General features: G+C 54.6%; 1 protein-coding gene across 1 annotated transcript; it reads left to right on the plus strand.

Annotated features, from left to right (window-relative positions):
• Positions 1–6,772, plus strand: HSD17B7 (hydroxysteroid 17-beta dehydrogenase 7). Its single transcript, XM_068417062.1, has 9 exons — positions 1–52; positions 187–390; positions 474–566; positions 1,508–1,622; positions 2,151–2,345; positions 3,269–3,373; positions 4,423–4,479; positions 5,089–5,187; positions 5,590–6,772. The coding sequence occupies exons 1-9, from the start codon at positions 18–20 to the stop codon at positions 5,683–5,685; spliced, it is 999 nt and encodes a 332-aa protein (XP_068273163.1). The 5' UTR covers positions 1–17; the 3' UTR covers positions 5,686–6,772.
• Positions 6,773–15,166: the final 8,394 nt, after the last annotated feature.

The following is a 15,166-nucleotide window of genomic DNA, read 5'->3' on the forward strand; positions in this document are numbered from 1 at the left end:
GGCGGCGGGAGTGCGCGATGGAGCGGGTGGTGCTGGTGACCGGGGCCAGCGGGTGAGCGGCGGGCACCGCGCGGGGGAGGAACGGTAACGGAGCGGGCTGGGGCGAGCCGGGCGGGGCGGGACGGGCTTGTCCCGGCTCGCCGCAGCCCGCTCGGCGTTGTCTCTCTAACGCCGTGCCCGTTGTAGCGGCGTGGGGCTGGCGCTGTGCCGGCGGCTGCTGGAGGAGGATGGCCGCATCCACCTCTGCATCGCCTGCCGTAACGCCCAGAAGAGCGAGGCCACGCGGGACCTCCTCCTGGCCGCCCACCCCACCGCCCAGGTCTCCGCCGTGGAAGTGGACCTGGGTAACCTGGCGTCTGTCCTGCGCGCCGCCCGCGAGCTCCGCTGCAGGTATCGCATCTCCGGCCTCCGCCACACCGGCCCCCCCGCCTGTCCACCCTCTGCCTCTCACCCCTGTGCTCTTCCCCACGCAGGTTTCAGCGCCTGGACTTTGTCTACCTCAATGCTGGGATCATGCCCAACCCACACGTGAACATCAAGGCACTCTGGCACGGTCTCCTCACTGGGTAGGAGATGTTGGGGGGGTCTGGTCCCCGGTTTGTGGGCAGTATGGGGTGCTGGCAGCTGCACCACGGCCAAGGCGTGCGCTTGGGTCCAGGGCTGAAGGCCCTATCTCTCTTCCCCAGCGTGACACAGAGCACATCCCTGTGGGATGCGTGGCCTTGCGTGGGGTGGGCTTGGCACCTGGGTGAAGCACTGGGGTGCCCCAAGGCACCCAGTCCTGCTCCTGATCCCTGGTGTGAGGCCCACTGCCTGCAGGGGCAGGGCAAGAGTTCACCCAAAGGCTGCAGCTACTGGCACTAGGCATTGAGTGAAAAACGCTGGTGTGTTGCTGGGGAGGTGAGCTTTGCTCTTACTGGATCTCCTTACTGTTGTCTTGGTTCCACTGTAGGTTTTTATATTTGTTCTCGGCTGTGGATCATGGTATTTTGTGAAGCTATAATAGCTGATGCTTATTGTATGAGCAACGTGGGGGTACGCATCATTGTTCTATGAGCAACACGGGGAAGTTGAGCTAGGGAGCAAAGTGACTTGCATTGAGTCTAATACAGCTGTTGAGGTGTTGAACATAGATGCTAGACTGCTCTCCCTGTCTGAGTTAGGCGTGGCCCTAGGGCTTAGTTCCATGCTGGACCTTGATTTTGTTACCTGAATGTGAAATGGAAGAGCAAGACTTTTTTTAATGGTACTCTACTGTGGTGAAGTGAAGGAAGGGACAAGTCTTCTTGGGTCTAGTAAGTATTGAGGCACTTGAAAATAAAGGGGCTGGGATACTCTGTAAACTTTTTCCAGCCATTTTTTCATGGGTTAATAGAGCCCTTGAAGGTGAAACGAGAGAGTCTGTGCGGAGCCTGTGAGGTGGGGGACGCTTCTGAAGGACTGAAGTGAGGGAGCAGTAGATGCCTCTCGGCACTGTTCCTCTCTAACTCCTGTCCTTGGCTTCTAGGAAGCTGCTTCACGTGCTGACCACTGCGGAGGGCATAATGACCCAGACGGACAGGCTTAACGGAGATGGACTGCAGGAGGTGTTTGCTACCAACCTCTTTGGACACTTCATCCTGGTGAGGCTGCGTATGAAGATCAAACCCTTTGGTGGCTGATGTGGGTAGGGATGGGTACAGGCCATACTGAGGAATCGGTTCCATTTTACAGGTTCGGACGCTGATGCAGGCTGCAGCCTGGCAGATAAAGGAATGATAGGGCAGAGGTCCCGGGCTTTGTTAAAAGAGCGATAAATAATGATAGTCGTTTTTGCAAGGGTCAATATAATCTTGAGGTTACTCTAGTTAGTCAGTGGATAGGGGTAAACCCTACATAGTTCTGTCTGCCCAGGGTGAGTACCAAGACTTAGCTATATTAAATTCTGAGGTGCTCAGCTGAGCTGTGCGAGAGAACGGTGGCTGCTTGTAAATGCTCCTGGTGGACCTTGGGCTGAAGTTGTACCTGAGCAGCGTCTGCTTCTGGCTAGTCTAGTGAAGACTGGCCAAGACTAGGAAAGCTGCGATGAGCTCATGGCTTTTAAGAACTGCAAAGCTATACTGCAAGACTTTAAAATTACTGTGTTAAATGAGGTAACAATTATTTTGCAGATTCGTCAACTTGAGTCTCTACTCTGTGGTAACGAAAAGCCCTCGCGACTCATCTGGACCTCTTCCAGCAATGCCAGGGAGTCTGCCTTCAGCCTTTCTGACTATCAGCATGCCAAGGGGCAGGAATCATACAGTTCTTCCAAATATGCTACTGACCTGACAAGTGTGGTTCTGAACAGTAAATATAATAAGCAGGTGATGATGGGGTTTGCAAGGAACCTAATGAGCTCCTACTATTTATAATTGTCATTACATTGTTGTTACCTAGTTGCATTCATTCATAGCAATCTGATATGTTCCTTAAGGCACATGTGAGAACTAAACATGTACGAAGTTGAACGGTGGTGTGGGTGGTGGAGAATCCGCTTCTGGGGTTCTTGTCAGAAAAACCTCTGAAAGCAGAAGATTTTAGGAGCGTTCCCTACCTTGCAAGCTCTAGCTATCTCTTTACACCAAAGAACTGGTCTTAAAGAGCAAAGGGCTGCTCTTTTCAGGTGTACCTGCCTATCAGAACAGGGCTGCTCAGGCTTTGCCTGCAAGCGCTTGAGGTGCAGGCTCTGCTGTCTGTCCTGATGGCTCCACGCGGGTACTCAAGCTTGCCATGCTAAGATGTATGAGCAACCTGCCTTCCCTGTCACGGGGCGCTGACAGATTTTGTTCACAAGCTGCAGCCCTAGTCCAGTGATAGTGATTGCACTCTGTCGAAATACTACAGGAGAAAATGGTTTAACCTTAGAAGGCTGACCTCTTATCTCCTGAAGGTGAGGTAACCTTTAATATGTGTGGGCTGTGATTTTGTGGGATGACTGCTGTTGCTGCTGAGCTGCATGTAGGCTGCAAGATGAGGCTGTGATGTGTTGGGAGGCTGTGCTTTCTGTCTCATGGGCTTGCGATGGGCACAGATGCAATATGAACATCTCTAATTTGGACCTCTCAGAAATCAGTACATCTAATCCCTCTCTGGCTCTGGTAACTTTAGAGAGGAGAGCGTCTACTGTTAACTGGTCTCTGTGCTCACTGTCATTTTCTTGCTGAGAAGTACTAGGAGGGAAGGAGTATGATCCATCCTTAAACTAACGGCTGTGTGTTTGCTCACTGACTTGGTTTCCTCTCTGCAGGGTCTGTATTCCAGTGTTGTTTGTCCTGGTCTCGTTATGTCTAACATGACCTATGGAATTTTGCCAGTTTTTCTGTGGAAGCTGCTAATGCCCATCATGTGGTTGGTAAGTGGATCTCCTGGCTGGTGTGGGGTTGAGGTAGCCCTACTGTGATATACTTCACTGCAAGTGATGTGCAGTGTGCTTCTGGCTCCTGGCTACCCATGCTGCTATACAGCTCTTCCTTCTGTTGGACTGGGCAGGCTGGTCCCTCTGCAGACCTTCCCTTTAGCACCTTGGGGCCCTGATTTCCAAGCTGAGTTCAGAGGTTGCGTGCTGGACAGCACTGTACATAGAGCCAAGGTTCAGCCATAGCAGTGTTTGTTGTGGCTCCCCTTGGAAGGTTTGCCAGCCTGCTGCGGGCTTGTGAAACCCTGTCATTTGGTGGCAGCAGAGCTCAGGACAAAACTTGGCCGCTGTGCTTTGAAATGCTGTTTGTTTCTAGAACAGACTCTGTATTTTTCCATGTTCTTCTTTCCACCCCTCTAGAAGGCATTCTCCTGTTCTCTTCTTTCCGTCCCTCTGGAAAGCAAAGCCTCCTGCTATCCATTGCCTCTTCCCCTGCTTCCCCAAAACTTCCCTCGCCTTTCTTCCTCTGGGCTCCAGCTGTTCAGGTTCCCTGCAGTTCTGTCCCTGAAGGTTGCCTGCTCTGAGCCTTGATGCTCTTGCTGCAGGATTGGCGTTTGTGCTTAAGCTGCCCCAGCAGGCAGCAGCTGATCCTGACGGATCGTGTTTCTCCTGGCCATGGAGAGGCAATGCCTTCTCACTTGTCCTCAACGCTGGCAGTACTGCAGAGCCTCTCTGCCTACCGCCTGATGTGCTCTTGAGACTGTTCAAGAAGAGGTGCCCGCAAGGCACGTGTGTGGCCTGCTACCCCTTGCTTTGGGGATGAGCTCTGCATGGGGGCATGGAGCGAGGCTTGCTGATCTGGTGGGTGGCTCCGGAGACCAGAGTTTGTGGTGATAAAGGCATGCTTTAGTCCTAAGTGTGCAGTGTTACCTGTAGTCAACTTTGAGAAGCGTTTCTACTGCTGGCAGATTGATCTGGTGTGGCTGGGCTGCAGAGGGCTTGCCAAAGAAACCTTGGCCAAAATATGTACTTCTCTTGCCCCCCAGATCCGTTTTTTTGCCAAAACGTACACTCTGACACCGTATAATGGAGCAGAAGCTCACGTAAGTAGTTCACAACTTGATTTTAATATTCCTTACTTCTGGGTAGCTCTTATAGGGTCTGCTGGCTTGGACAGAGAGCCTCTCAGGAAGGCTGGTGGGTGAGTGCTGTGTTTCAGCCCTGAATAGCACACAGCAGTGAGTGCTGGGGGACCAGCTGTGGCTGGGACTGATCCACCAGGTGATGCTTTAGGCCCTTCGTCAGAGGCCCATAAAATAAATGATTTTGGAGAAACACTATTCCCTCTCAGTCAGGGAGCATGCCGCCCTCCCTGCTGGAGGGTGAGCAGCCATAGACACGCAGGCACAGGGGACAGGTGTGGGTAATGCAGGGCACAGTGTGTCTCAAGAACAGCAGTGAGTAAGTTTAGCCATGTGAACTGCTTTAGTGGTTTAGCACTGGGGCATAAATGTGGTTTACTGTTGGCTCTGGTATGTCACAGCTGAGGGGAGCCAGCTCAGACCTTCTTCTCTGGATATCAAGTCTTCCCCTGCTTGGTGGAAGCACCTATGTTGTGTTCTTCTGTGTCCACTGGCAGTCGGGTCCTTGACTGCAGGCTTGGTTGGGACAGCGTGTGCTAGACTTGTACACGTTTGTGCTGTTCTTCCTAGGTGTGGCTGTTCAAACAGAAGCCAGAGTACCTGGATGCGCTTGTCAAATACCACAGCTGTACTTCTGGGCTGGGGAGGAGCTACGTGGAGCCCAGAAAGGTAAATGGAGCGGCAGCCTCCTGCTGCAGGGGACTTGGCTAGGGGTTTGCCATCTGCCTTGCGTGGAAGGGTTGGTGCCAAGGGTGTGCTGTGGCTGGAGTGGAAACAGAATGCATGTTGAATGCTGACATGGGGTTATCTGTGACGTCTCCTAGAGTAACTCCTGGCTCAGGCTGGAGTCTGGAAGACAGTGGAGACAATGGTTAGAACAGGAGGAGTGTGTAATGATGCTTTCCCAAAATACGTTCTGGCTGGTGCCCTGGTGATAGATGCCTTTGGTTGCCTCTCTATGAATGTAGAGATTCTGGAGATGCATCCTGCTGTTTCTAGAGCTGCCCTTAGCATCTGTGCTGGCTGCCACCAAGGTGATGGTCTCATAGTGCTGTTCTTATTGTCTTCCAGATGGATGCGGATCAAGAAACTGCTGAGAAATTTTACCAAAAGCTGTTGGAACTGGAGAAGCAGACTCTAGAGAGATACAGTGATCTCCTAGATTAAGTAAAGCCAGTCTCGGTGGGATAACAGTCTTGTATTGGTAACACGAGCTTTCTTCATTCTGGTGATACTTGTGATGCCTGCTGTTCTGCAGGCACATGGCTTCAGACCCCATCTTCCTTCTCAACAGAAGGTGAACAGTTCCTGAAAATGGAAATGTGAAAACTGAAGAGAAATACTTACTCTTTTTGGTATGGGATTTCTTTCTGGCATAAAACTGGAGACCTAGAGTAGGTGGAGACCGTCTTAACACAGTGGCAAAGCTGTGTCTTGTGAAAGCGTGACTGAACTGCACACAGTTCAGGAACAGCCTCAAAATGTGTGGTTTAAATCTGGCTTAGTGCAGGAAAGGCAACAGTCTGGGGTGCTGCCCTGTGTCGTGGCTCTACCAGTCTTTCTAGATGGCTGGAACGCATTACCTGTGTCTGATCCTGAAGTACTTGAAGGCCCATCTTCAGAAAAGCTGCTCTTCATTTGTACACCAAAGCTGGGGCCAGCTTTCTGGAAGTGCTCAACAAGGTTGAACCTTACTGGAAGTCGGGCTCTGCACAGCGTCTGAAGCTAAGCTCCTGAAGAGCTGGCCTGAGAAGCGCACCCCTTGCCTCAACTGTGGGGACAGATGCCTTGCTGTCCCCAGGTGTGGAGCCGTATATGTTCCAATCACGACTGGCTGGAGAGACTGAAGCTGTTATGTTAACCTGGGCTCGGGGCTAGTCTGCTCCATTTGTAGCAAGAGTGAGAGGTTACCATGTTATTTTATCTATTTAACTCTCTTTTTATATAAACCTACTGTACCAAGTGTTCTTCCTGTTGTCTATCTGGGGAGCTTCACCAAGTACCTGGTGTACTTCAAATGCCTCAATGAATTAATGACTGGAACCAACTTGTCCTTCCTGCAGTGTGTTTTTACTCCAGGCTGCTTCTGACTCGGCGCTGGAAGGGAGTTTTGTTTCTGTTGCCTTGCACAATAAGCCTGTGCATATCTGGGAAGCGTGGGGTCTCTTCTCTCTTGGGGTGGGAGAGCTGTTAACCACCTCTTTGGGCTTACTTCTCTTGTTCTTACTAGTTAATGAAAGACATGAGTGACTTCTGAAGACTTCAGTGTGGTTTTGTGTGTTGAGGACCTGTGGGGTGTCTGAGACTATTCCCCAGCCTTAGGCACTTGGGAGAAATAGATGTCTCTGGTGCTTGCTCACCGCACCTCAAATCCTGTGTTCAGTTTTGAGCCCCTCGTGACAAGAAAGACATTGAGGTGCTGGAGCGAGTCCAGAGAAGGGCAGTGGAGCTGATGAAGGGTCTGGAGCACAAGTGTGATGAGGAGCAGCTGAGGGAACTGGGGTTGTTTAGCCTGGAGAAAAGGAAGCTGAAGGGAGACCTTATTGCTCTATACAACTGCCTGAAAGGAGGGTGTAGTGAGGCAGGTATTCGTCTCTTCTCCCAAGTAGCAAGTGATGGGACGAGGAAACGGCCTCAAGTTGCACCAGGAGAGGTTTAGATTGGGTATTAGGAAAAGTTCCTTCACGGAAAGGATTGTCAAGCATTGAAACAGGCTGCCCAGGGAAGTGCTGGAGTCACCATCCCTGGAGGTATTTAACAGACGTGTAGATGTGGTGCTTAGGGACATGGTTTAGTGGTGGGCTCGGCAGTGCTGAGTTAACAGTTGGACTTGATGATCTTAAAGGTGCTTTCCAACCAAACTGATTCTGTGATTTCATTCTCCCTAGTGAGAGAGTACTGCAGTGTGCCCCGGCGCTTCCCAGGGGCTGGCAGGGGCCAGGTGGGGTTAGGAAGGGAGGCTGTGAGGCTCAGCCCTGCACCACCCCGCTGCGGTGGGGGCTCCCTGAGCTCTGGGTACGGCTGCGCTGCCCAGGCTGGTGCATGCTGCTGGGGGGGCTGGTGTGCCCACACAGAGGCTTGGCTCGGGGGGCTGCGGGAGAAACTGCAGAAGCACAGAGCTGGCATCTGGGAGACTCCATGCTCTGCAGAAGCTCTGCATTGAGTTGGCTTGTAGGAACACAGATGTAAAGAATCTTGCTTTTATTTTTTTTCCTTCTTCCCATCCTCCATTGTTTTGGAGCATCTCTGCAAAGTAGAAGGGTACCACTAGCATGCTGTTGTCTGCAGTAGAAATAGCTCAGTCCTGAATTTGGGCCGAGCAGCACCTCTCAGCTCGGCCCTCGTGTGAATACCTGCGCTACCAGCGCTAGCATGGATGGGAGCGTACTCTGTTTTGGCCCAACGTTGGAACAGAATGAGAAGTTGGTCATTGTGGAGTGGTGCTTCCCTTGGCTATGGCTGTTCAGAGTTGTGAAGCAGATTGGGGTGTGCTTATGTGGACCTTTATTTAAATGCAATAAAGTCTGTCCCAGGACCAGATCTGGGTGCTGAGGCTTTGTTCAACTGCATCCTGAAATCCCCTGGGGCCAGAGTCCCCCTTTCTGGTGCCATTTCTTCTCCACAGGGAAGGAGTCAGTGGCTGGCTGTCTCTTCAACTTGGGGTACTTGATCCCCACAGCATCCTACAGCAGTATTTGGCTCCTTGTTCTGCAGAGTAATTAAGCATGTTTTCTTGATTGGTTTTAGATGAGCATCTTGAACTTTGCCATGCCTCTGCCCTGGGCTGTAGTAGGTATCATTCACCCCCTCCACCTTTGAGGATTCCCCACCCACCCCAAAGCCAGAGGCACTCAGCCATTCCTTACCCCTGCTCCCTGACACTACCCCTGCCTCATTTTCTCTCTGGGGAGAGATAAATGAAATCGCAAATGTTACTCAAAGCAGAGTCTGACACAGCGCTTCATGAAGTGAGTGCAGCTTCATGGGAGATGGGAAGGACAGGGCTCTCGGTCCAAGCTGATCACCTGCACTGTCGATGCGACGGTCCAAGGACATGAATGCAGTAAGGTCTGGAGGTGCTAGAGGAGGCGGCTTGGAATAAGCTGGTAGAGTTAGGAAAAAGTCAGGTGCCTCCATCGTGCACATGGAGTTGTCGAGCCCTTTCTGCAATGAAAACAGGCCCTGCCTGGGGCCCTGTGGTGGAGCTGGGTGTGACACAGGGCGGTGAGGAATGGCAGGCATGGGACAGGGGAAGAGCCTGCAGCAGCAGCTGTGAGTCAGGGCTAGGAGAGGAGCTTTCTGTTTGCCCTCCCGGGATGTGGAGCTTTCCAGAGATGCTCTGGGGCAGGTCTTGAGCGTGAAAACTTGTCACGGTCGCTCTATGACATCCTGTGCAATCAGGCTGTGCGATCTAGTATCTAATTGTCATGCCTCATCCCGAGTCACTGGTTTGTCATTTTCATGGGCAAACACGTTGCCTTGCTCCAAACACAGCCTGTCCTCCGTTGCTTTACAGCTCTGCTGGATTTCAGCTATGTAGGGCACCCATAATAGGACCGTGGGTGGGAGCTGCAGCCCGAGCCACGGCCAAGGGAGAAGAAAGCTTGAGATGGGTGCAGCAGGGCTGAAATCCCTGCGGCTGGGTGACCTTTGCCTCTCCAGGAGGGGAGATGGCAATGGGATTGCAGGAAATACCAAGGACCAGTGTGTGCCCCTGTAAACGGGTGGATGTGATACAGCCAGCTTGTGTCGAAACATCCAGGGTTAGCCTTCGAATGGCAACTTTGGTGTTGAAGGTGCTCAGAGTGGCTGGGGGGAGAGGAGAGACGTAGCTCTGAAGGGCTGGGTGAGAAATGGGGAGTGGAAACCCCTCTGGGAGTCTTGCAGGAGCATGACAGGTCTGTCTGGCAGGGAAGAGCCAAGGGGGACGTGGATCCGGGTGGGTTTCTCTGAGATTGGGCAAATTGTAGAGCCCCAGGAAGTTTTTGGCTGTGAGGGAGCTCTCGCACCTCCAGCCAGCCCTGCTCTGAGCAGGGATGGCCTCACCACTGGACCAGGCGGCTCGGGGATGTGTCCAGGTGAGTTCTGAAGTCTCCAGGAATGAAGACCCCACAAAGCCCCTCAGGCCCTTTCCCAGGGCTGCTCCCACACACCACCCCGCTTTGCAGCTTCCCAGGGGAGAGTAAGGCTGTGCATGGAGGGTGAGGTGTCGGAGGCTCAGGGCAGATGTGTGCCACATGGCAGAGGATATGGGGAAGCCTCAAGAGAGCCAAGGCTGCCTGCAGGCTCAGGGAGGCTTTTCAGTGTTGCTTTGCAAAACACGGAGCTGTGCCCAAAGGAGAAGCCTCGAAGGGGAACTGGTGGATGAGTTCAGGAACAGCTTGTGAGAAGATCAGAATGAGTGGTAAGTCCTTTATCTAGCTCATCAATAGGTGCTTCTGTGTAAGAGCAGAGCTTGGAGAGGTGGCAGTGTAATTAACATTTTTGGCATCGGTGCTGAGTGAGAGGAGGCTGGGAAGGCTGCCCTGCCAGAGACCCCCTTGCAGATGCAAGGATTTGTATCAAACCGAAGAGCTATCAGGGAGACTGCAGGGCAGGCAGATGAACGACCAGGGCTGGATGACATTCCTCTTGAGGCAAAGCAGCTGAACTGATCACTGCATTCATTTCTCCCCTAAAACTGCCTCAAGAAAAGCAAACAGGAGGTGGCTGGATACCCAGCCTGGGGCCAAGCTGTGCAAGGTCTTGCTGCGAGGCAGTACAGATGCTAAACGCTTATGTAGGATGCTCTTTCTCCAAAGAGAAGCTACTAAAGACAAAGATGACCTCAGGGTGCACTGGGGAGGCACGTCTCCTGTCTTGCCCTGCTCTTTGGTTCTGTCGGTCTCAGCAGAAGCTTTGGTCAGTTCAGTTTGCTTCGGCGTGCGTCTGTGTGAGGGAGCGGTGTCCCCAGGAGAACCTGCCCCTGCTCCTTGAGCTGCGCTCTGTGGCGGGCAGTGACCGCGGGAGGCATGTGGCAGGCTGGCAGAGAGCTGGCAGCAGGGTGCCCAGGGCTGGCTCCACGGAGAGAGCCCCCGTAACCCTGCCTTGGTACCACAGCCTGAGACGGCACGTGGGGCTGCCCCCAGCTTAGCATTGCAGAGTGAACGCAGTCCCACCCTCAAGGCACAGCAGTGACCTCAGGGGTGGGGGGATCTAGCCAGTCTCCACAAGTGGCCGTGTGAGACAGGGCTGAGAGGACAGCTGTGCTTTTGAGCACCATATTCAGCTCTGGAGACCTAGGCATGCTCACCCACAGCTCGCGTACTCCTGGGATTCACCTCTGAAGTAGCTCCGTGAGTCACTGGCCTGCATCTCTCTGGGAAGCACAAGGCAGGTGCAGCAATATCTCATGTCCTTGCCATCCAAATAGACGGTGGCTCATCCAGGGTGAGCCTGCAAAAGCCAGACCTGCTGAGATGGTTGGGATAAGTCATTTCCAAGCAGCAGCACGTGGAGGCTGCAGAGGTGCAGAGCCCAGGGACACATGCTGCATGGCGTCCAAGCATGGGTGATTTATTAATGGCCTTAAAATGTAGTGACACTGCTCAGGGGCAGAGCAGATCCTCACACTACCTACCCATGCTCTGCCTGTCAGCAGCTGCCACAGCTCAGGGGTCAGAAGAGCTGCGTCACGTCCCTACTTTGAATTCTCTGGATACCCTTCAGCAAGTCATGGCTTCTTGGCCTTGGGCAGCTCTTGGATTGCCTCAAACTCCCCTGGGGTTTTGGAGGCAGGGATACAGTGGATCCGAAGCCCACTATACTCCAACTGAAAGAGATATTGGCAGCATACGAAGGAGGTCGAGCTGCTTTGGAAGTGGTTGGTGCTGAGGCACAGCTCCTCCTGGCACCTCGGCTGCTGGTGCTGGGCTGGATGTTCAAAGGGAGGGTCCCTTCTACACATCATGCAACTGATGCCACGCAGAGTAAATGGGTCGCACTGATCACACAACAGGCTTGAACAGGGACCCCGGTCACCCAGGATTTTTGGAAGTGATCATGAACTGGTCAGAAGGAAAAGACTGTAACGTCACCAGAGGAGGAGGTGACATGCTGAAGAGGCCCCACCGTATAATAAACTACCAGATAATGAGAAGCGATATGCCCTGTTCACTGACGGGTCTTGGTGCATTGTAGGAAAACATCAAAGGTGGAAGGCTGCTGTGTGGAGTCCCACATGATGAGTTGCAGAAGCTGCTGAAGGACAAGGTGAATCAAGTCAGTCTGCAGAGGTGAAAGCCATCCAACTGGCTCTAGATATTGCTGACCGAGAAAGTGGCTGGTGCTCTACCTCTGTACTGACTCATGGGTGGTGGCAAATGCCCTATGGGGGTGATTACGGCAATGGAAACAGAGCAACTGGCAGTGCAGAGGCAAACCCATCTGGGCTGCCCCATTTGTGGCAAGATATTGTGGCCTGGGTAGAATGGCTGCCCCAGCCTCTGCCTGCCCAGGGCTTGATGAAGGAGGGATGCTGAAAGGTCAGGCTTGATGCAGTCGTGCCTCCCGCAGGTGACTTGGGTCAGACACACTCAGAAGGGCATGGTTTCCAGGGCACGTGCCTGTTCACCCAGGTCTCGTTTGACCCACGGGCATAAACACAGGTGTCACCGCTGTGGTCAGCAGGGAAACACCTCAAATTGCTGTGCAACTCTGGGTCATGTCATGAGCTTTCCTGTCTAGTCACGTTGCTCCATGAGATGGATTTCCTATTTCCTCCTTCAGCGGATGGAGGTAGGAGGGAGCTTCCCTCACCCTGGGCACCTGCAGCAAAGCTGCGTGGTGGAGCTGATGCACGAGGGACTGTCACCGCATGCTGCGGTCCCTCGCCCAGCTGTGTGGCCTCCTGCCATCCCAACCATGTGCTGTCCCCAGGTGAGTGGCATCTGTTGAGTCCACCTCTCCCTTCAAATGCTCAGATACCTCTCAGCTGGCCCTTGGCAGCTACAGCTGTGTTGCCTTCATGAGCCCCTGGCTGCTGTTGGCAGCAGGCACTGAGCTGTAGAGCTCAGGGACATGACAGCATACACCACAAGCCTCTTTCTCTGTGTGATCTCCGGAAGGCACAGCTGGACTAGCTTATAGTGCCTTGCAAAAATCCAGCTAATGGGGATGCTAACAAGGAGACCTGCCTCCTGCAACTTTGGTCTCTCTCAGCTGCAGGTGGTGCTGGCACCTGAGGCCATGGGACCAAAAGCTGAGGCCACAGGGACGTGCTGGGAAGAGCTACAGCAGGTACCAGGAGCATGGAAGTGTCAACCACAGCCGCTAGCTCACCTTGCTTACCTCTGGGCCACACAACGAGGAAGGTGATGCTGGGTAGCTCTCGGCTTTGGGCCCTAAGTTAGCTGGGGACTGTGCAGGTGTGTGTTCTTCCCACCCCACCACTGCTACAAGACTGGGAGGAGTGGCTGACACACCAGTGGGTCGTGCTGCCATCCAGAGACAGGGGAGCGATGGGCTGGCAGGGACTTCGTGCAGTTCAACACAGGGAACTGCCAAGTCCTGCACGCGGGGGAGGAACAACCCCGGGCAGCAGCACATGCTGGGGGAAAACAGCTGGGCAGAAAGGGCCCTGGGGGTCCTGGTGGGCACCGAGTTGGACGTGAGCCAGCGATGTGCTGTTGCGGCAAAGAAGGTGAATGGTGTCCTGGGCTGTGTTAGGAGCGATGCCAGCAGGCTGGGGAGGTGACCCTTGATGAAGGGGCTGCAGCATCTCTCCTGCAGGGAGAGGCTGAGAGCTGCGGCTGCTCGGCCCGGAGGAGGCTCGGGAGGGTCTCAGGCAGGCCAGCGCCGGCTCCCTGCCCTCGGTATGAAGCGTTTTAATTGCAAAGCGTTTTAAGGAGTGACCGCCCCAAGCGCCCGGTCTCTCAGCCGGGCCGTGCGCGGGGCCACGCGGGGGAGCTGCGGCCCCGCCGAGCGGGACTGCGGCCGCCAGCCCGGCACCGGCAGCGCCGGGGACCGCCCGGGGACCGGCCCGGGGCCGCCCGCCCTCGGCACGGAGCGTCCCCCGGGGCCCGCCGGGTGCGGGGCAGCGCCCGGCCGCCCGGTGCGGGGGGGCGGCCCTCGCCCCCCGGGGCCCGGCGCGCTGCTGCGTGCGCTGCCTGGGTCCTGCCGAGCTCGGCACCCCCTGCGATCACAGCTAGTGACGGGCAGGCGTTAGTCACCGGGGGCAGCCCAGAGCTCAAGCCGCCCACCGCCGTATCCGCGGCCTGACTTGACCCATCACGTCGCAGCCTCCCCGCTGCCATTGCCCCTGCCGAGGCACCCTGCGGGCCTCGTGGGTGCCCCGGTCAGCACGGGGGTGGGAGGCACACAAGGGCATGCCCTCCGGGAGGGGCTGGGGGGCAGTTTTTTGTACCCGCAGCTCTGGGCACAGAGCCTGTCATGGAGCTGTCAGATTGCCCTTTTCCCAGAGCGGGTGATGTTTGTGCTTGTGGCACTTGAAGAGCAGCATCTACCTTCTTCCTCGGGCAGCCTGGCTCTGCGTGAGACCAGTCGCACAGGACGGGGCCAGGCGGGGGGACACCGGGGCCTCCTGCTCAGGCCAGGGGCTGGGCCAGCCTTCTGCAGCAAGATAGAAAAGCCAAAGCCACACTTGCTTGCCCCGCTGCCCTCCTCTGTCTGTGGGTTTGTCTTGTTTTTATCTTGAAGGGGAATAAAGTTCAGACTTTAGACATGACTGCGGTGAACCCAAACTGCCTGTCACTGTCTCCTCTTGCCCCCAAAGGACAGGCTTAAACTTGTCTTTAACCCAAGCTAAATACCACCAGAAAGGGTTTCTTCCCCTTATAAAGAAAAGAAATCAACAAAGGATGTCAGTAACATGTGAAATCCTTCCTTTTTGTTTTGAAATGCGTGGTCTATTTGTTTTCCTTCTTTTTTCCAGCCTTTGAAAGTGACCATTAGGCAAAGGCTTAAGAAGTCAGAGGTGCTGCTTGCCATGGTACCTCTCGGGGCTGCTCTCGGCCGCTGGCCCTGACGGTGACAGAGCTGCACGGGGGTCCGGCACCCTGAGCCAGCGAGATCTCCTGGAGGCCCCGCTGGACAGGAGCTGGGGGCTCCAGAAGCCCCAGTCCTGCGGCCCCAGGGCAGTCTGTGCTGACAGATGGAGTAGCTGCCCCCAGGGAAGCCCAGCTGTCAGCAGCACGGAGCGATGGAAACAGAAGTGAAGGAGCTGGTGCCCAAGGGATGTTTTATCTTTGAGAGAGGCTGGTGGGGAGAGGCTTTTAGAAATGGCTTTCCTTTCCTACAGCTCTTCGGTTGCCCAAAGGTTGTCTGTCCTCGTCCTCCCGTCCTCCCTGGCTGCTTCCTTCCTGCTCCGTTCTGCTCAGCCTTGCTGCAGGCACTCGTGCATCCCTGCCCCCTTCCCCATAAGATTTGCTTCCCAGGGAGGCCGGAGGAGGGGGTGGCATGGCGCCACGCCACACGAAGCCTGCGGTCCTGGCCCTGGAGTCAGCAACTTCTGCTGTCCCCCATGCCACAGCCGCTTCCTCTCTCACACAAGATGTTTTCTTTGTGTCTGGCAGCTCCATCCCTCCAGTCTGTCCCTGGGAGAGAGCAATGGGACGTGAGAGCCAGAGCCTCCCTAGAGAGGTGCCCTGTC

Source organism: Nyctibius grandis, chromosome 21, assembly GCF_013368605.1.
Source record: "Nyctibius grandis isolate bNycGra1 chromosome 21, bNycGra1.pri, whole genome shotgun sequence".
NCBI lineage: Eukaryota > Metazoa > Chordata > Aves > Nyctibiiformes > Nyctibiidae > Nyctibius > Nyctibius grandis.

Excerpts from the sequence above, each read along its gene's own strand:
- HSD17B7 (XM_068417062.1), top strand. The coding sequence starts at position 18 with ATGGAGCGGGTGGTGCTGGTGACCGGGGCCAGCGG. Across the intron at positions 53-186 it reads CTGGTGACCGGGGCCAGCGG|CGGCGTGGGGCTGGCGCTGT; the intron begins GTGAGCGGCGGG and ends TGCCCGTTGTAG. Across the intron at positions 5,188-5,589 it reads GCTACGTGGAGCCCAGAAAG|ATGGATGCGGATCAAGAAAC; the intron begins GTAAATGGAGCG and ends ATTGTCTTCCAG.